At 41.3% G+C, this 17,320-nt stretch overlaps 1 protein-coding gene across 1 annotated transcript; it reads right to left on the bottom strand.

Annotated features, from left to right (window-relative positions):
- Positions 1-944: 944 nt before the first annotated feature.
- LOC137501313 (uncharacterized) lies at positions 945-1,771 on the bottom strand. The gene is made up of 2 exons (XM_068228324.1): positions 1,590-1,771; positions 945-1,270 (listed from the first exon to the last, which is right to left on the bottom strand). Exons 1-2 carry the CDS (start codon positions 1,761-1,763, stop codon positions 1,085-1,087), a joined length of 360 nt encoding a protein of 119 aa, XP_068084425.1. The 5' UTR covers positions 1,764-1,771; the 3' UTR covers positions 945-1,084.
- Between the last annotated feature and the right edge of the window lie 15,549 nt (positions 1,772-17,320).

The raw sequence follows: 17,320 nt of genomic DNA, 5'->3' as shown, positions 1-17,320 counted from the left end.
TGCAATAAGCAGCATCCAAACATACACAATATTCCAGTTTTTGTTTTGCCCGGAGCAGTTGTCTGAAATTGCAATCAACTTATTCCCCCGTATATCGTGATCTTCAAAATACTTCAGTAAGCAGCTGCCTATTTCATCTGAACCCCTGGATGCTACTGTTTCATCCCAAACAAAAAAATGACCGGGTGAGGAATTACAGGGATGAATGCTAAAGTTGTATGTCCACAATTTCCTCTTATAGAACATTGGTCCTGTAGAGAGTTTAGGAGTGGGCAATGCCTGTTGTAGATCAAAAGTTATTACATGGATCTCTTTATCTAAAATTGCCCGCTCTGTTTGTACTTTTAGATTATCTTGGCCTGCCTGGGCTTTTCTGAGATGTAATTCCTTCTGTACATTTATTTGTTTTAACTTTTCCATGTTGTTGTCATTTCTCGCAGCCATCAGTTCAATTTCATGTGAATCGCACGTTGGGCACGTATCTGATTTGGGCAATTTGAATGAAATATTGAAATCTTCAATAAAAATGCGATGATACTTATCGAAATATACAGGATTTGTTTTGATATCAGGACAGTATTCATCTTTATAGTGGTTGTAGCAACTGTGTATAGAATATTCCATTGACACATAGAATTTATCACCATTATCTTTTCTACTATAATGGCTTTTGTATTTTGGAGTACCTTCTATATGTTTCTTAACTAACTGCACGTCTTCCTCTGAGTAGGCATGTGGTCTGTTCTTGTGTTTGCCTCTTCTATCGTCTGGTGGAGTAGTAGCCCCTGTTCGCATTTTTGATTGAATATTTTCTACCCTACCTCTGTTGTGCTGTAAACCGTGGATGCTTAAAAATGCAACTTCACAGACATCAGTGCTTCTGCCATCTTTTATTACACTGTATCGCATAGTGTTGTTACGTCTACTAATCTCATTGCCTGTATATCTTCTTTTTACGGGTTCTAGCCGCAGGCAACCAAACAAATAAGCATTTTGTCTGTTGAAGTCCCCAATGTTCCAGAATGACTTGTTTATACTCTGTATAAGCCCCTCCCCAATCCGTTCAAAACACTTTTTAGCACATTTACAAGACGCACCAGGTACATTTCTCGCCTGGATCACTGTACCTTTTTTTTGTAGTGTACTCGAGTCCACTATTCCTTGCAAGTTTCTTCCTTTGTTGTTTGTTCAGTTTCCTTTTCCTTTTTCTTGATGTCTTCATTGGGATGTATTTATTCTGAGGGTCAATCCTGCTGTGGTCCTCTTCATTCTGGTAACAAAATGATATTGTATAGAAAGAGGCATTTTAAATTATTAGTTTCGTTACATCAATAAAATGGTAACCTCATCAATGAAATTATGAATAAAATGGTAATCCACAAATACGAGTATACTGCATTTTTAAGCATCGTGTGATTTATACATTACAGTATAGTTGTATGAAAATATATATTAACTGTATCGCAGTATCATGATCTCGTATAATAGTTCAATATCCAATAAAATCCAAATAAAATGCAGCTTAACTAGCCCGCACAAAGATAATGGTAACCAGCAAATAACAACATGTGGTGGAAAACAAAACTTACCTCACTTGTACTAGAATTAATATTAGTAGAATCTTCCATCTCCTTCTGTAAACTGAAGTCTGGATCATTAATGTCGTCATCAAAACAGTCAGAATCACTGGAATCACTAGACAATTCACTTAAAATTGCATTAATATCACAACTTCCCTTACTACTGCCAGCTGCTGCCTCCATTTTGAATTTGTGGGTTACCATTGTCTTTCACTAGAAACAAACCAATATTGTGCTGCCATCTGTCATCAATAAGACAAACTCGTAGCACCAATTAGTGTAGATATGGGTTACCATTGTATTACTCTACTTACCATGAAATATTCAAATTTGAGGGTTACCATTGTCTTTCCCCATACCCTTCATTTGTCTCTCAGTTCTCCTGACCGCACTGGAAAAACTGTAATGTGATGGATAATTGGTTCGTTATCACTATTACTAACCCACATACAGTCACTCTGTTTTGCTTTCACACGCAGGGCTGAGGTAGGATTTCACAGTCACTTGTATCAGATGAACCGTCACTTTCACGTACAATCACTTCTTCAAGATTATTATCACTGTTTAAAACATTTTCAATTAACTCATCAATTGCATTGCTGTCACTTGCCTTTACTATGCCTAGGGGCATGGCTAGGAGACTGACACCTGGTGAAATGTTTGTGCGTTCAGAGGCTGTATATTGGGCAATAAAACTGTAATCAAGCCACATTCCTGTTCTATCAATAGAAGTTCACAAAAGGCAAATTGTCCATGGGTGATCAAAATATTAGCTAATGCATATGACAGTGTGGCGTGTGAATATCTCGTCATTTGAGTTTAAGACCTGACCAATGCTCATGTGAACGTCACGTCAGATGAGGTGAGTGGGTTAAGGAACCAACCTCCTGTATATACAGGCTGCTATTAAAACAGGGTAATACATTTCAAATTGTATCTATAGTGTCCCATTAAGGAAATCTCTAAAATGTAATGAAGAAATAGTATAACTAGTGCGGTAATTCCTTGCTATACAGGTGGTATCACAGTTCTTGATGCAGCCTCAGAGAATGAGAGTCATGATTTTTGGGGATCCGCTTCATTAGAAGTACTTCCACGTGGCGGTACATTGGTTAGGTACGATACCACAAGCTCCGATTGTTATCCCTATTACGTAGTTCAATTTCCTGAAGGTGGTATTTAGATTTGTAGTAAGGGGTAATGGGATCGTATTTCTTAGTCTTTTCTAAATAGACCTCCTCTGGGTGCTCAGACCTGACAGTCGATTCTAAAATGAATCCCTGAGAACTTTTGTTTTTAAAGATATGATATCAGTTCTCTGCAAACAGCCGTTTATGGCCAGTTCTACATCCTTATGTACATCGTATCCCTTCTTTCTCAGTTCTTGGGAGGAAGGGTCTGCTTTGGCGGTGCTTTTGTGTTCCTCAGCAACTCTCCACATCTGTAGAATCCCAGAACATGACCAAGAGTTTCTATCTGTCCGTGGCAATGCCGATGGGTTGCTGTCCAGGGATCAGCCTGGCAACGAGCGCACCGGAGAAACATTAGCAGTCATCTTTATAGTCTCTCTCCACATGTTACAGAACAGTCAGGTATGATCTCACACTAAAGAGTTGATGGGTATATACTCTTTGTAAAGTTGCAGCCCAAGTCCTTTTTGCGGTAATAAACACCAGGAGTTAAATTCCCATTCTCGTAGCTCTTGACGGATCCTCTTGGTGGTGATTTTCCGAGTATCGATATCTGTTAATTTGAGGTGTTCTATACATTCCTGACTCTGTGTAAGAATCCCTCGAAGCAGCAGCAAGTAGATTTTCAGTCTTAAGCAAGATGTTCCCAACAAACCCACTACGCTGGCGTAGCAGGGGGAGAGGTGATACTCCCACGTGGCGCGTCCCAGGTGGCGGATAGAGGGGTCCTAACCAGCTTGCCTTGGACTTGAGGGAAATAAAATACCTCTCGCGGACCTAACACACAACCCCCTGTGGCTGGGGGAAGCAGACGAAGAATAAACCCGCGGTATCCCCTGTCTGTCGAAAGGGGCGACCAAGGGATGATTATATTAGAACCATGAAACTCCTTGTGATTAGTACCACCACGCGGGGAACACAATGGGTCGCTTTACCTTGTGCGTAATACCACTATGTTAGGTACCAAATAGGTTTGTGATTAGTAGCAAACGAGAGCGCGACGGCTTTTACAGTACCTGTGATTAGTAGCACTATATGAGCGACACCATGGGATGACGGAATCCATGGTTCTGGCTTGCCTACGATTAGTACCCGCAAGGAACACCACGGGATAGTACGAGTCCCTATAGTTAGTACAATTAGGTAGTGAAGGGCAGTCTGAGACGAGGTCTCGAGATTTTTCGAGACTAGCGCAGGTACTATTTCTCGCGAGAGATCTCGAGAGCGTTGTCCCCGCATTGTGCGGTGAGCAGCGTGTCGTAGGCCTACAGGTCGTCGGAGCTGAATGTTGTTTGTGCCGAGTATGCGAATAGCCAACCTTCTCAATTTCGTAAATACATGTCAACAAGCGACTAGGGCGTTCACTTCTACCGAGGTCTATTTTGACGCAGTATAACATAATTATAAATGATACGCATTCTGGCAGTGTATGCCCTGGTAGGTACACGAATGAGTGGTTTAAGTACAGAACCTGACGGCTACTGTAGGTACACGTACCTGGATACTAGAGGCGTGCATTGTTCGAACTCGAGACGAAGCAAGATGCGCCTTGTTGCGTATGCACCACCATTGCGCATGAGTGGAATGTGTAATCTAAAATGCTTGTTTGCTCCAATTCTTTCGACAGGTAGGTGTACATCCTTATCAGACCCCACATTCAATAACATATGACCACTGCTTGTGTTTACTGATATTTTGGTAACGAAGGAAATAATTCCTTATAATGTTATAGAGTATTCGCGTCATAATTAGGTAGCGTACTTCGATATATGACGGTGCAATGTGAAATTGTGTCTAGTTGTACGCGACAACTTGAAGACGATGTCCGAAACGTAACGTAAGTTGTGGATGTCGGTTATTTTGAAGAGATGTCACATAGCACAGCCCGCTCTGTTGCTTATTCTAAAGAAAATACGTCGGCAGAAATACTTCTGGAATGATCCAACACTTAAAAACACATAACATAAATGAAGAGGAATAGGCCTAGTCACAGAACAACTCCGGCCCGATCTGAATCACAAGAAGCTACCCTGCCGACAACGATTGTGAGGCATCCAGGTAGGTTTACATCCTAATAACAGTAATTACCAAATTATACGGGTTATTCAGCTACCTGACATAACTCAAGAACAGTTTAAGATACTGGCATTCTGTCTTCACTTTCGTTAATGGTATTAAGGATCTCATAGTTCAACATGCAGTGCTTTTTTAGGCTTTTGACAAAATTTATCGTCACACACGCTTCTATATGAGAACTGCTGATGATAAGTATCAATCTTACACTCGTAGTTACTGGGACGTAGCACACGAGAATCGGTCTCGAGAGCGTGGCCCATCACCCCTGCTGAAAGAATTGGAGCAAACTCGGGCATTTTAGATTACACGTTCTACTCATATGTAATGGGGGTTGCATATGTAGCAAAGCACATCTTCCCCGTCTCAGGCTCGAATAACGCACGCCTCTAGTATCTAAGTAGGTGTACATCCTATCTACAGTTAGTCACAAATTATGCATGGTTATTCAGCTAAGATGTCCATCCCAAATAAGTCGCGAACAGTTTAAGATAAGTTTACTGTCATTCTGTTTCACTTTCGTTAATGGTATTAAGGGGCTCATAGTTGAACATGCAGTACTTTTCCAGGCCTTTGACAAAATGTACTGGCTCACATGTTTTCATATGGGAACATTATTTCACGCAATAACTGCCAATTATATACTATAGTTACTAGTACGTCGCACAGCTTGCACCACAGGAGCATCGGTTTCGAGATTCTTGCGAGAGTATCGAGATCTGCGACGTCAGTCTCGAGCGAGATCGTTGCCCATCACTACACTTCGGTGATGAACATCATAGGTTTGCGTTGCCTGTCAATGGCGCCGCAATGTGCGAAATAATACATGTATGAATTTTATTACCTGTGAGTAGAACCATAATGTGTGGAATACCGCGAGTCTACGCTACTCTTGATTAGTACCGCAATATGACAAATACCATGGTTCTACTTTTCTAGCGATAAGTACCATTATGAGGGGACGATGACTTGGATTTTGGACTCCTTTCGACTACAAGCAACATCGATTCAGTATCGTGCTATAGAAGCAGTCCCTTGGTCAGTAATATTATTGTTTTAAGCCAGCTTCTGTGCATGTGAGGCAGTGTGGGTCGGTTCCACTGATCGCTTTTAATTCATATCCATTCATTCTTCGTCCTCACGTTTGAATTGTGATCAGTGGAGGAGTTGGGGTTTTTAATTTGTCATTTCATTTCGTCTCACTTCGTACCATTAGCGGCCGATGACCTAGATGTTAGGTCTCTTTAAACAACAAGCATCAATCAATCAAGATGTTCCAGGTATTAATGCATTGTAGGTATACTTCTCATGAGAATTTAAAAAGAGCAAGTCCCTTGTATTTCTTTTCAGAGTACATATGCTATTTGGAGTATCCGATGGCAACTGTAATATCCCCTTTGCACTTTTAATCATTTCATTGCTATCCGATAAACATTTATGTGATTTTCTTGAAACTGTTTGTCAGAAAAGGATATATTAGGGTGGGACAGATTGAGGAATTCAGGACTGTGTGTGAGCTTTTGGTCTTCCTTAAGTAGTGACGAAAATGTTAGAAGTTGAAGCTTATTGTGAAGAGCTTTCATTATGGCAGTCTCGTCTAACACTAGCATGTACCTAAAGGTAGTTCCAAGATAACAAATTTGTTCACTGTCTGCAGTTGAGTCTCATCAATCTTCTTGCATGGATAGCGAACCATGCTTCGACTTGCCTTGGATCACACATATCCCTGTACACTTCTGAGGATTGATATCGCCCATTTTATTAAAAAATCATGCAAGCTAGCTGAGTAAGATCTAAATCTGCTGCTTTGTTCTTCCCAACGTTGATTGTGTCATCAGCAAAACCCATTACGGTTATAGGTGATAGTTTGGCTGATAGAGAGGGATATTTTAGTAATGAGAAATGTGTCATTGATGTAAAATAACTGCTGTAGTTTTGATTCAAAGCTGAAGTTAAAAAATTCAATATTTTATGTAGATTTCAATGTCATATCTTGCCGTCTTGATAATAGCTTGCTAAAAACAAACTTGTAAACCTCGGTGGGTTCTCCTCAGCTGTCTAGTTTCCTGTAAATGTCTCCACCACAGCGCATATCACCTCTGTTAACATAACATTCTGCGTATTACAGCTTATGAGCTAAAATATGTTACAGAAACTGTTATCACTACGTGCAACATGCAAAGTAAAGAGTGAAAACAACTATTTGCAACATCGTGACCATAAGACCTTACATAAAATCAGCTTCATGGTCCGGATCGCACTTACACAGATTCACAACTAAGTATTCTTTATTTTCCACCTTGTCGAAAACAAATACTTAGTTGTGAAACCATAAGACCTATCGGTGTTGGTGCGACGTAACGCCACTTTTAATAAAACAACACCATTTGAAACTTGTAAAATTTTATATAGAGTAGAACACTTTATTAAAACAGGAAACCATTTCCTCCTCAGAGCATTCACAAACTTATCACACTTCCTTAACACTCGATAGGCACTCTTTTCTTCAAAACTGGTGAAGTTACCCTGCCGTAGCCTTTGCCTTCTGTGTGCTCTAGATTTAAATTCACTATACTACCATCCTAAATACTTGGAATTATCTACCTCTTCCAGCTTCGTATATTCAACTTGTTATTCCATTATCTTAGATTTCTTACCTACTGACATCAATTTAGTTTTGGGTAGGCTAAATTTCATATTATACTCATTCCAAGATGATAGATGAGAGATTGCAGACTTTCAGCACAGTCTGTCATTAAGACCAAGTCATCAGTACTAAATTTCCACCTAACTGAATCCCTCCTTCCCACTTGACACCTTGCAGTACATGGACCATGTAGATTATGAACAACAACGATGAAAGATTACAGCCTAGTCTAACGCCTCTAAGTGCCTTGAACCAAGAACGCATTCTACCATAATTTCTCAATTCCGTCCAATCATGAACATAAATGTCTTTGATTACTTTTAATAATCCACCCTTAATCCCATAATCCCCCAGTACAGCTAAGATATTTTACCTCGGTACTCTGTCTTGTGTCTTATATAGATCTATGAAATATAAACAAAACCGTCCGTTCCTCTTATAGCATTTAACGTTCAGCTGCCACATACTGAAAATCTGATCCTATCCTGACAACCCCTCGTCTAATCAAAAGGTACCCTACTAATATTCAATGCTAACCTTATTACTCTATGAAGCCATTTCATTCCTGTTTTTCCACTATAATTCACCATTTCAGGACTAATTTCTCTAACACCATTGTCGTCCTTCCCATGAGGTTGGTTGTTCGTGACATCAACAGAAACATTTCCTTTTACTTTGAGAAGATATTCAAAATATTCTTTCCACCTGTCCAGTGATTCCCTGGGATGTAGTATTTCACCTAATTTACTCAAAACACCATTCATTTCTTCTTGCTCTTACTTTGAAAGATTCTTTATTACTGTCTGGAAAGGTTTCCCAACTGCTTCACCTTTACAGATTATTAGCAAAATCTTCCCATGACATCTTCTTGGTTTCAACAATTATTTGTTTCACTCTATTTCTTTCATCTATGTACAATTCCCTGTCTGCATCTGTCCTTGTTTGGAGCCATTCTTGATACGCCTTCCTTTACATTTAAAAGCTGCCCTCACCTCATCGTTCCACCAAGATGTTGGCTTTTTTACATATTTACACACAGTCGTTCCTAGATATTTCCTTGCTGTTTTTACTACAGCATCCTTGTAGGCCACTCCATTCTCTTTCTACACTGGCAGGAAAAAATATCCAAACACTATGAAATAAGGAAGGTAGAATATGGAAATGTTGGCAATATATTTTTAGAGGTAACATATTTAATTGATAAAAGGTACAAGACTACGGGTAAATATCTGCACAAGAAAAGTAATCACAAATGCGCCATGCTGGCCCATTAATAAACGGTGCAATCACCTGACTGTTGAATGCTGGCATACATGCATTTTGTCGTACAGGTGCTGGATGTCAGCTTGAGGGATGGAGTTCCATGCCTGTTGCACTTGGTCGGTCAATACAGGGACGGTTAATGCCGGTTGTGGATGACGCTGGAGTTGTCGTCCAATGATGTCCCATACGTGCTCGATTGGGGACAGATCAGAAGATCGAGCAGGCCAAGCAACAAGTCGACACACTGTAGAGCACGTTGGGTTACAACAGCAGCATGGGGCGTAAATTATTCTATTGGAAAACGCCTCTGGAAATGCTATTCAACGTCAAGAATTTCATTATAAAGTCCATATTGAATCGAGATTCACAAAGTAATGAAATGGATATAAGGATCCACCTATTCAATACTAAATTCAAATTCTTATATTCCATTTCATTACTCTTGAAATGCTGTTCATGAATGGCAGCACAACAGGTCGAATCACCAGATGGACGTACACTTCTGCAGTCAGGATGCGAGGGATAACGACAATAGTGCTCCTGCTGTCTTAGGAAATTGCTCCCCAGACCAGAACTCCCAGTGTGTCGACTCTGCAGACAGGTGGAATGCAGGCGTTCACCTGGCCTCCTCCTAACCAATACTGCCACCAAGGCAGAACCGGCTTTCATCGGAAAACACAACGAACCTCCACTCCATCCTCCAATGAGCTCTCGCTTGACACCACTGAAGTCGCAGATGGCGGTAGTTTGGGGTAAATGGGATGCAGGGCGTCTGGCTCGGAGCTGTCCTTCAAGTAACCGATTTCGAACAGTTCATTGCATCACTCTGGTGCCAACGGCCGCTCGAATTGCTGCTGCAGACAGTCCACTGCGCCACACCATACGCCGAATACGGAGGTCCTCCCTCTCGGTGGTGCCACGGGGACGTCCGAAGCCCGGTCTTCTAGCGAGCGTACCTTCACATGACTACTGCTGTCAGCACGCATGCACAATGGAAACATTCCTGCCAAGTCGTTCTGCAATAGCGCGGAAGGAGAATCCTCCTTCATGTAGCCCTATTATATGGCCTCGTTCAACCGCAGTGAGCTGTTGATACTGGCCCCTTCGTCGTTGTAAAGGCTTTCTTGACCCACTCACAGTCACTCCGTCCAATCTCACAGGTAACTAACGCTCTCGCACAGTACAGCCCGTATTTAAAGCAAACCTGATGTGCAACATCATGGGGCCGCTACTAGTGCCACGCTAATGCGATTTGCGAGAAATTCGAATCGTCATCTTTCAGATGTATAAACACGCCTACGTTCGTTAATCTAGCACAACCCCTTGTTGGTGTTTAGTGAAAAGTTCCAAAGAATAGACAGTAAGCAGGTTCAGAAATTTGGAAACGCAGAACAAACCAAAAAAATATTGAATTAGGCCGAAAAATTACAAACGAATCAAAAGGGAACGTGCGTTCCCTGAGTAGCAGTACACTTGTAATTTACATACCCAAGATTATTCCACTGTCGCACATAAAGCGGATGACGAGGTCAGCAGTAGTCGCGTCATCGGCTAGTATGCGTTCAAGTTTTTCCTGCAGGCCGAGATCCCGTCTTAGGCCAGAGAGATCGGCGCACTCTGTGAGGATGTGGGCCATGGTGAAGTCGGCACCACAAGAACACACTGGAGGGGCTTCGCTCTTTAGGAGATAAGTGTGCGTAGATCGTAAATGACCTATCCTCAGCCTACACAATATTATGGCCTCTCTCCGTGAAGGCCGAAAAGAGAACCGCCACACGGTAGTTGTCTTCTTAATTGCTCTCAGCTTGTTGGGGGTTCGGATAGCTAGCCACTCCGACTCCCAGGACGCGAAGATGTATCGACGTAGCTGAGGACTAATATCTTTAGCAGGTACATCGATAGGTCTTGGAAGTAAAAGTACCGTTTCCTTTGCAGCTTCATCCGCAAGTTCGTTTCCCGCAATCTCAACGTGACTTAGAAGCCACGCGAAAGTAATTCTGGTGCTAGCATCTCTTAACCTGGCTAGAAGGTCATGAATCTGCGGTATCAGTGGGTGTTCCGAGAAAGAGGTTTCAATGGACCTGCAGAGAGCTTAACGAGTCAGTACACATAAGAAAGTGGTTTCTTCCGTCACCCAATGCAAACTGCAGAACTTCTAAGGTGGCTAAAGCTCCGCAATATAGACACTACATACACTAGGAAGCGAGATCTTCGTGTTCATATCATCGATGACAAAAGAGAAACCGACATTTTCTCCGACTTTTTAACCATCCGTGAAGATGTTTCGCAGCCAGTTATTGGTGAACGAAGTCCTGGAAATACCTCCGATAAACGGAGGAATCCGTGTTCACCTTGGGTCCACGGAGTAGATCTAGACGTATATTCGATCGCGGAATTAACCACGGAGGTACCTCGCTAAAAGTTTGTTCAAGGCAACCACCGATATCTATATTTAAATCACGACACAAGCTATCAATTGGAAACCCAACCGGCCGTGTGGCATTCGGCCGGTTTTGATACCTCTGGTGGAATTGGGTAGTAAATACGGATTGATAGCTTGCATCTAGCTGCATTTCACGATATTTGGCAGCGTACGTAAGGAGTAACGGCTGTCTCCTTATTCGTAAAGATGGAACTCCCGGTTCAGCGAGCAGGCTGGGAATGAGGCTAGTACGGAAAGCTCCCGTTGCCAGCCTTACTCCACTATGGTGAATACTGTCTAAAAGGTTCAGCGTAGATTTTGATACTGAGCCATAAGCCGCACTTTCATAGTACATTCGGGAGAGGACCGCGGCCGTGTAAAAACGTAGCAGCACCGCACGGTCAGCCCCCCACGAAGTGCCGCTGAGAAACTTAAACATGTTAAGTCTCTCCAGGTAGGCAACCTTTAACGGACGGATGTGGGGCTGCCACGTTAGTCTCTTATCAAAATGGAGACCCTAAAATCTGCAGGTGTCTACCACTGGTAAGACACTGTTTCGCAAGCGGAGCTCTGGTTCAGGATGCACAAGCCGACGTCGACAGAAGTGTAAAAATGAGGTTTTTGCCGCTGAAAAGCGAAAACCATGTTGCAGGGCCCATCTGTCGACTCGGTTAATAGCTTGCTGTAGCTGTCTCTCAGCAAACGCCACCCTTCCAGAGCTGTAATGCAGAGCTAAGTCGTCTACATACAGCGATGGAACGACTGCGGGCCCAGCAGCGGCAAGTATATCGTTGATGGCGATTGCGAACAGCGTGGCACACAGTACCGATCCCTGAGATACTTCATTTTCCTTATTGAGAAAAAGCATTCCCTACTCGGACTCAAAAGAGCCGGAGAAACATGAAGTTCTCAGTAAACGTTGGCAATTTTACCTGAAACCCCCACTGGTGCAGAGTGGAGAGAATCCCATATCGCCAGGTGTTATTGTAAACTTTCTCCAGGTCAAAAAATACGGCGACTAAGTGTTCCTTCCGGGGAAAGACCTCCTGAATGGCACTCTCCAATCTGACCAGTTGATAAGTTGCAGACCGATAAGAGCGGAAACCACACTGGTAGTTAGACAAGAGGCCTTCCTTTTCCATAGTCCACACAGGACACCAGTTAACCAACCTTTCAAATAGCTTACAAAGGCGGTAAGTAAGACATATTGGCCTATAACTATCCAGGAGTTTTGGAACTTCACCTGGCTTGGGAATTGGTATCACAATTCCTTCACGCCACTGAGATGGAAACACTCCCTCACTCCATATTCTGTTGAATCGGGTGAGGATATCCTTGAGACATCTGTCACTCAAATGCTTAAGCATTTGATTATGGATTTTGTCCGGTCCAGGAGCCGTGTCTCTGCATTGCGCGAGTGCACTCCGCAATCCCACTCCGTGAAAGGCACGTTGTAGGGATGCGAAGCACTAGAGGCGAAAGAGAGATGGTGTGCCTCTGCTTCACGCTTAATTGGTAGAAATGCAGGATCGTATCTCCCAGAGCTGGACGTATCTGCGAAATGTGACGCGATGTGGTCTGCAATCACTGAAGGAATCGTAACAATATATTCATTAATGGAGATACCGGGGACTGAGGGCACATTCTGTACTCCGACAATACGGCGGAGTTTTGTCCACACTTGTGATGAAAGAGTATGTGCAGTCATGGAAGACACATGCTTTTGCCACGTAGCTTCCTTATTTTCTCGAATCAAAAAACGGGCCTTAGCGCGCAGACGCTTAAATGTGATATGATAAGTGTACCGTTACACTATTCCATAATTAAGATTTCGATCGTCAGAGTAAGCGCGATTATCCATGACGGAGTTAAATAGAATGAATGAGTTCATAATGTCACAGAAGCCCAGATGGACACAAATGGCGAAATATGTATCATCATAATGGCAGTCTAAAAGACGAAGACATGGGACTTGGATTGTTTTAAAAAGGGACCCGACACTGCAGAAGTTATCAACATGGCTAACTATCGCAACGAGAAGACGTATTGCAAGTAGAGAGCAAACTGAATCGAGTAAAAGTAATCAAGAAAGAAGAAAACTGAACATAAAAAGATTATCAGATACAATTATAAGTCGTTCCAAATTGAAACAAGAAAATAAATCGCGAAACACATTGGTTTCAACGAGAACAGCTATCAAGAATTGGAACTCAGCCGACTGGAGATGACAAGAGCATATATTCTACTAAGAAATCGAGGAACTAGGAAAATGCAACATCATCAATAGCAAAAAACTATAAAGCGAATGTTTACCAGTCATAGATTTAATAATACAGCAAACATATTGGAGATCTGATATATAAAATAGAGACCAACCAAAGAAATTTAACAGAGACCAATAACTATACTTTTGTCTAGCGCCTGACATTCAGGAGCCATCATCGGCTAAGTTCGTGCATGGTCGTCGTCGCCCGATATTTAGCCACATCCTCCCTCTGCTTGAGCGTTTCAAAACTAAGGATTAACACTTCCCTCGAGTTGAGTGTATTGTGAACAGAATTACAATGCTATTGCGTGCCCAGTTTATAACGGGTTCTAATGGTACTTGCTATTTCTAACATATTAAGAGAAACTTAGTGGCTAATATTATTATGAAAGGCATACCTATTTACAAATATTCATATCATATCGTTATAATGGAGGCCCATATAATATTGTAAGGAGAACGAGCTGATAAAACTTTTAACTTTTCTTTGCTAGGATGAGACGTCTTCCTCTTACAACTGTATATGGACTGTAACATATACTGGGAAATTATTTATCATAAAAGTAGGCTTACCAAATTCGTTCTACATCTCCAGCAGCGCCGGGAATAGGATTGTTGAAACTCATTTTAAAGTTCCTGTCGAACGATCTTTATCACAGTTATAGTTTAGTTCCTAATATCACTTGACATATTTTGCGCAGATTCTATAAATAACTTATTGTTCACGCTCAATCCTGTAGAACGACTTATGGCCACAGTTTCAACACTTATAGTTCAGTTTTTAATGTCACCTATCATATTGCACATATTCTGTAAATAACTTATTGTTCACACTCAAAATGTTAACTAATAAAATACAGTAAACAAATAATTTTCTATTTATATTATCTGAAAGATGAGAAATATATCACTGTGGAACAAACTAGGGAAGATACAACTACATACCGTATATTTATTACATGGCTGTGGTATGTAGTTTAGCGGAGTAATAAATTTGCACAGATTACTTCTTGCTCGTCTACAGTAGGTCTTGACAATGATGAGGCTGTTCTTTGATAAGGTCTTTTTTTTTAGTGGAGAATAGTCTTCTTTGCGGTTCGAAATGTATTCTTTTAGAAGAAGATGGCATGTGTGTAGACGATGTGTTGTGTGGCGTCATGGATTTCCGGGCCCGTATTGTAGGTATTATAGGTTGAAGGTGTTTCTCAGCAATTTCAGAATCTTCAATATCCACAACTTCTGCAAGAATTTTTTCGAACATTTCTCTAAGTTTTCTTTTTGTTTGTTGTACATCGTTATCCGAATTTTTCTTCAGCGGATTGCGAATCTCATTTATGAGTCTTTCTTCTTCCTCTTTAGATGGGCGTTCCTGAATAACAAGGTCATTTTCTGTGTTGGAATTGTCTGTATTTTTTTCTTCAGCAGACTGCATTGCTATCAGATGGATATGCTTACACATATTGAATTTGATGGCTGACTCGTGACAGCTACATATATAGGCATGAATGCAGACTTTACATTCACTGCATGTTAAATTACACTTGCAGTCTCTTTCATCTGTTTTCCTAATTTCGTATATTTCATGTCTATTGGCAGATGGTACTCTGCACAAGTCACCATCGTAGATAACATTTTCTGATGAAAGAGACAGTGCTTTAGTATGTCCGCGTCTTATCTCAGACAGTTTACTTGTTACTTTACCTCTGTGTAAGTAAATGAGACGCTCAAAAAGTTTATCTCTTATGAACCGCATCAGGATATCGATGGTTATGTCCAACCTTTTCGGGTTCTTCCCGCCCATATAAATGTGCTTGATAATTCCATGCATTCGCTCCAAATGCATGTTGGTATTGAGACCTGCATCGAGGCGATGGCAATACGCCCAACTAGAAGCACAGTGTTTATAATGCAGCTCGAAATACAGGGCAAATTCCAGAGTGTCCGGGTCACTTTTTAAATCAGTTAATGCCTGATTTAACATCCTCGAAAATGCATCCGAATCTTTCTCTCCTAGCAGAATCCTTAATATCTTGTAAGTTTCAGCCTGCTTTTCCCTTCCTTTAATTTTGCTAAGATTTTTTTCTCCACGCGCGGTCAACATGCCAGGAACAGAAAAGTCGAAACTTGGGAGGAAGCATTACTTTCATTCAGGCGTTGTAGAATGATTCGGCCATGTCCGACATGAAAACTTTAGACTCACGTTTTTGAGACGTAGCCTCTCTCAAAACCGACATGAATATTTCCATGACTATCGTGTCAGACCTGTTACTCAGCATGAAAGCACACGGGAAACCTTGGCATTTTTCGTCGATAACTAGCAGTGTAGTCAGTTCAAATCCATATGAATTCATCCCGTGTGTGCTATCAAGGCAAATGCAGTTAGAACCATATTTTTCAAGCATTTCCCTTTGTGATTCGCTCATAAGAATCAACACGAAGTCCTCTATGTTTAACTGAGGATTCGAGGAAGGAATGCTTTGTGCCTTGTAGAAACGCACTACAATCTCCTAGTGTATCCACTTCACGGATCCAAGCTTCGACACTCGTGCAATCATTTCGATGGCGTACTGCCTCAAATTTTAAATTATACTGCTGTTCGATGTTAAACAGATCTTTCCTGGTGAGAAGATGTATGCGATCTATATCTGAAACAAGCGCCTAAAGACAGGCTCGTACTATGAACCGCTTCCAATGTGCGCATGCGTAACACAGCAGGCGAGCAGCGAGAACCGGCATGCTACAGGCGCGCATTACGACAGCAGAAAGGAAACAGAAATGAAAAGCAATACAGTCTAAGGAATAACTCACGTCCGTAATATTCCGTATAATACAGTACAGGTATTTAGTGTTTTCAAGCTGGTGAATGAGCACTTAGCACACAAGTTATAGTCGACGGGGAGTTTATTCAGAAGATAACATGCAACACAAGCAATTGTGAATTTTAAAAATGAACACTCACGATTTCTTAAAGTGAACATGATATTTTACGCGCACATTTCTCTGCAAAATGGTATTTTATACATTCTTTAAAAATACAAAGCTAATTAAGGACACACACACATACACCTTAGGCATTAACATAAAATTACACATAGAATAGGGGACAGCAAGCGAGTAGCGAGAAACAGCATGCCACAGGCACGCATTATGACAGCAGAAGCGAAACAGCAATAAAAAGCAGTACAGGTACTTACAGTGTTTTCAAGCTGTTGAATGGCCACAAGTTTTGCATGAAGTTATATTCGACTGGGAGTTTACTCAGAAGACAGCAACATAAGCACTTGCGAACTTCGATAACGAACACACGATTTCTTAGAGAAAGCGAACATGATATATTTTACGCGCACATTTATCTACAAAAAGATATGTTATAAATTCTTTAAAAATACGAAGTTAATTAAGGACACTTACACAATCATTCACAAAGTAGGGGAGTTTATTTACAAGACAGTATCACGAGAATTTATGAAGTTTGAAGTCGACACATACACAATGTCTTAAAGAAAGTGAACATTATAGTTTACGAGCACATTTATCTACGTACGTGTATGTTATATATTCTTACAAATACAACGTTAACTAAGGACATACACATGAATCTTGGGCACCACCATAACTTGCATGCGTCTTCCAGCATTCATCACGGTTCTACTTAGGCCTATTCTGAATAATAATGCTCGCTGCAATTTTCTGGGTCTCAGCTGGTGTTGGTTTTGTTAATGTGGTCTTGGAAATTTTCTTCTGTTTTCTAGTAGAAAACAGTCGCTGCCGTGGTATGTTTTTGTTTACTGGAGAGACATTGTCGGACGGCACTAATTTCATGCTTGGGTCGTTGGTTTGTCGAAGTGCATTTAGAACAGCAGGCAAAGGAGCAATGTG

Source organism: Anabrus simplex, chromosome 1, assembly GCF_040414725.1.
Source record: "Anabrus simplex isolate iqAnaSimp1 chromosome 1, ASM4041472v1, whole genome shotgun sequence".
In the NCBI taxonomy this organism is placed as follows: Eukaryota; Metazoa; Arthropoda; class Insecta; order Orthoptera; family Tettigoniidae; genus Anabrus; species Anabrus simplex.
The sequence above is the reverse complement of the archived record's forward strand: the minus strand, read 5'-3'. Positions and strand labels throughout refer to the sequence as shown.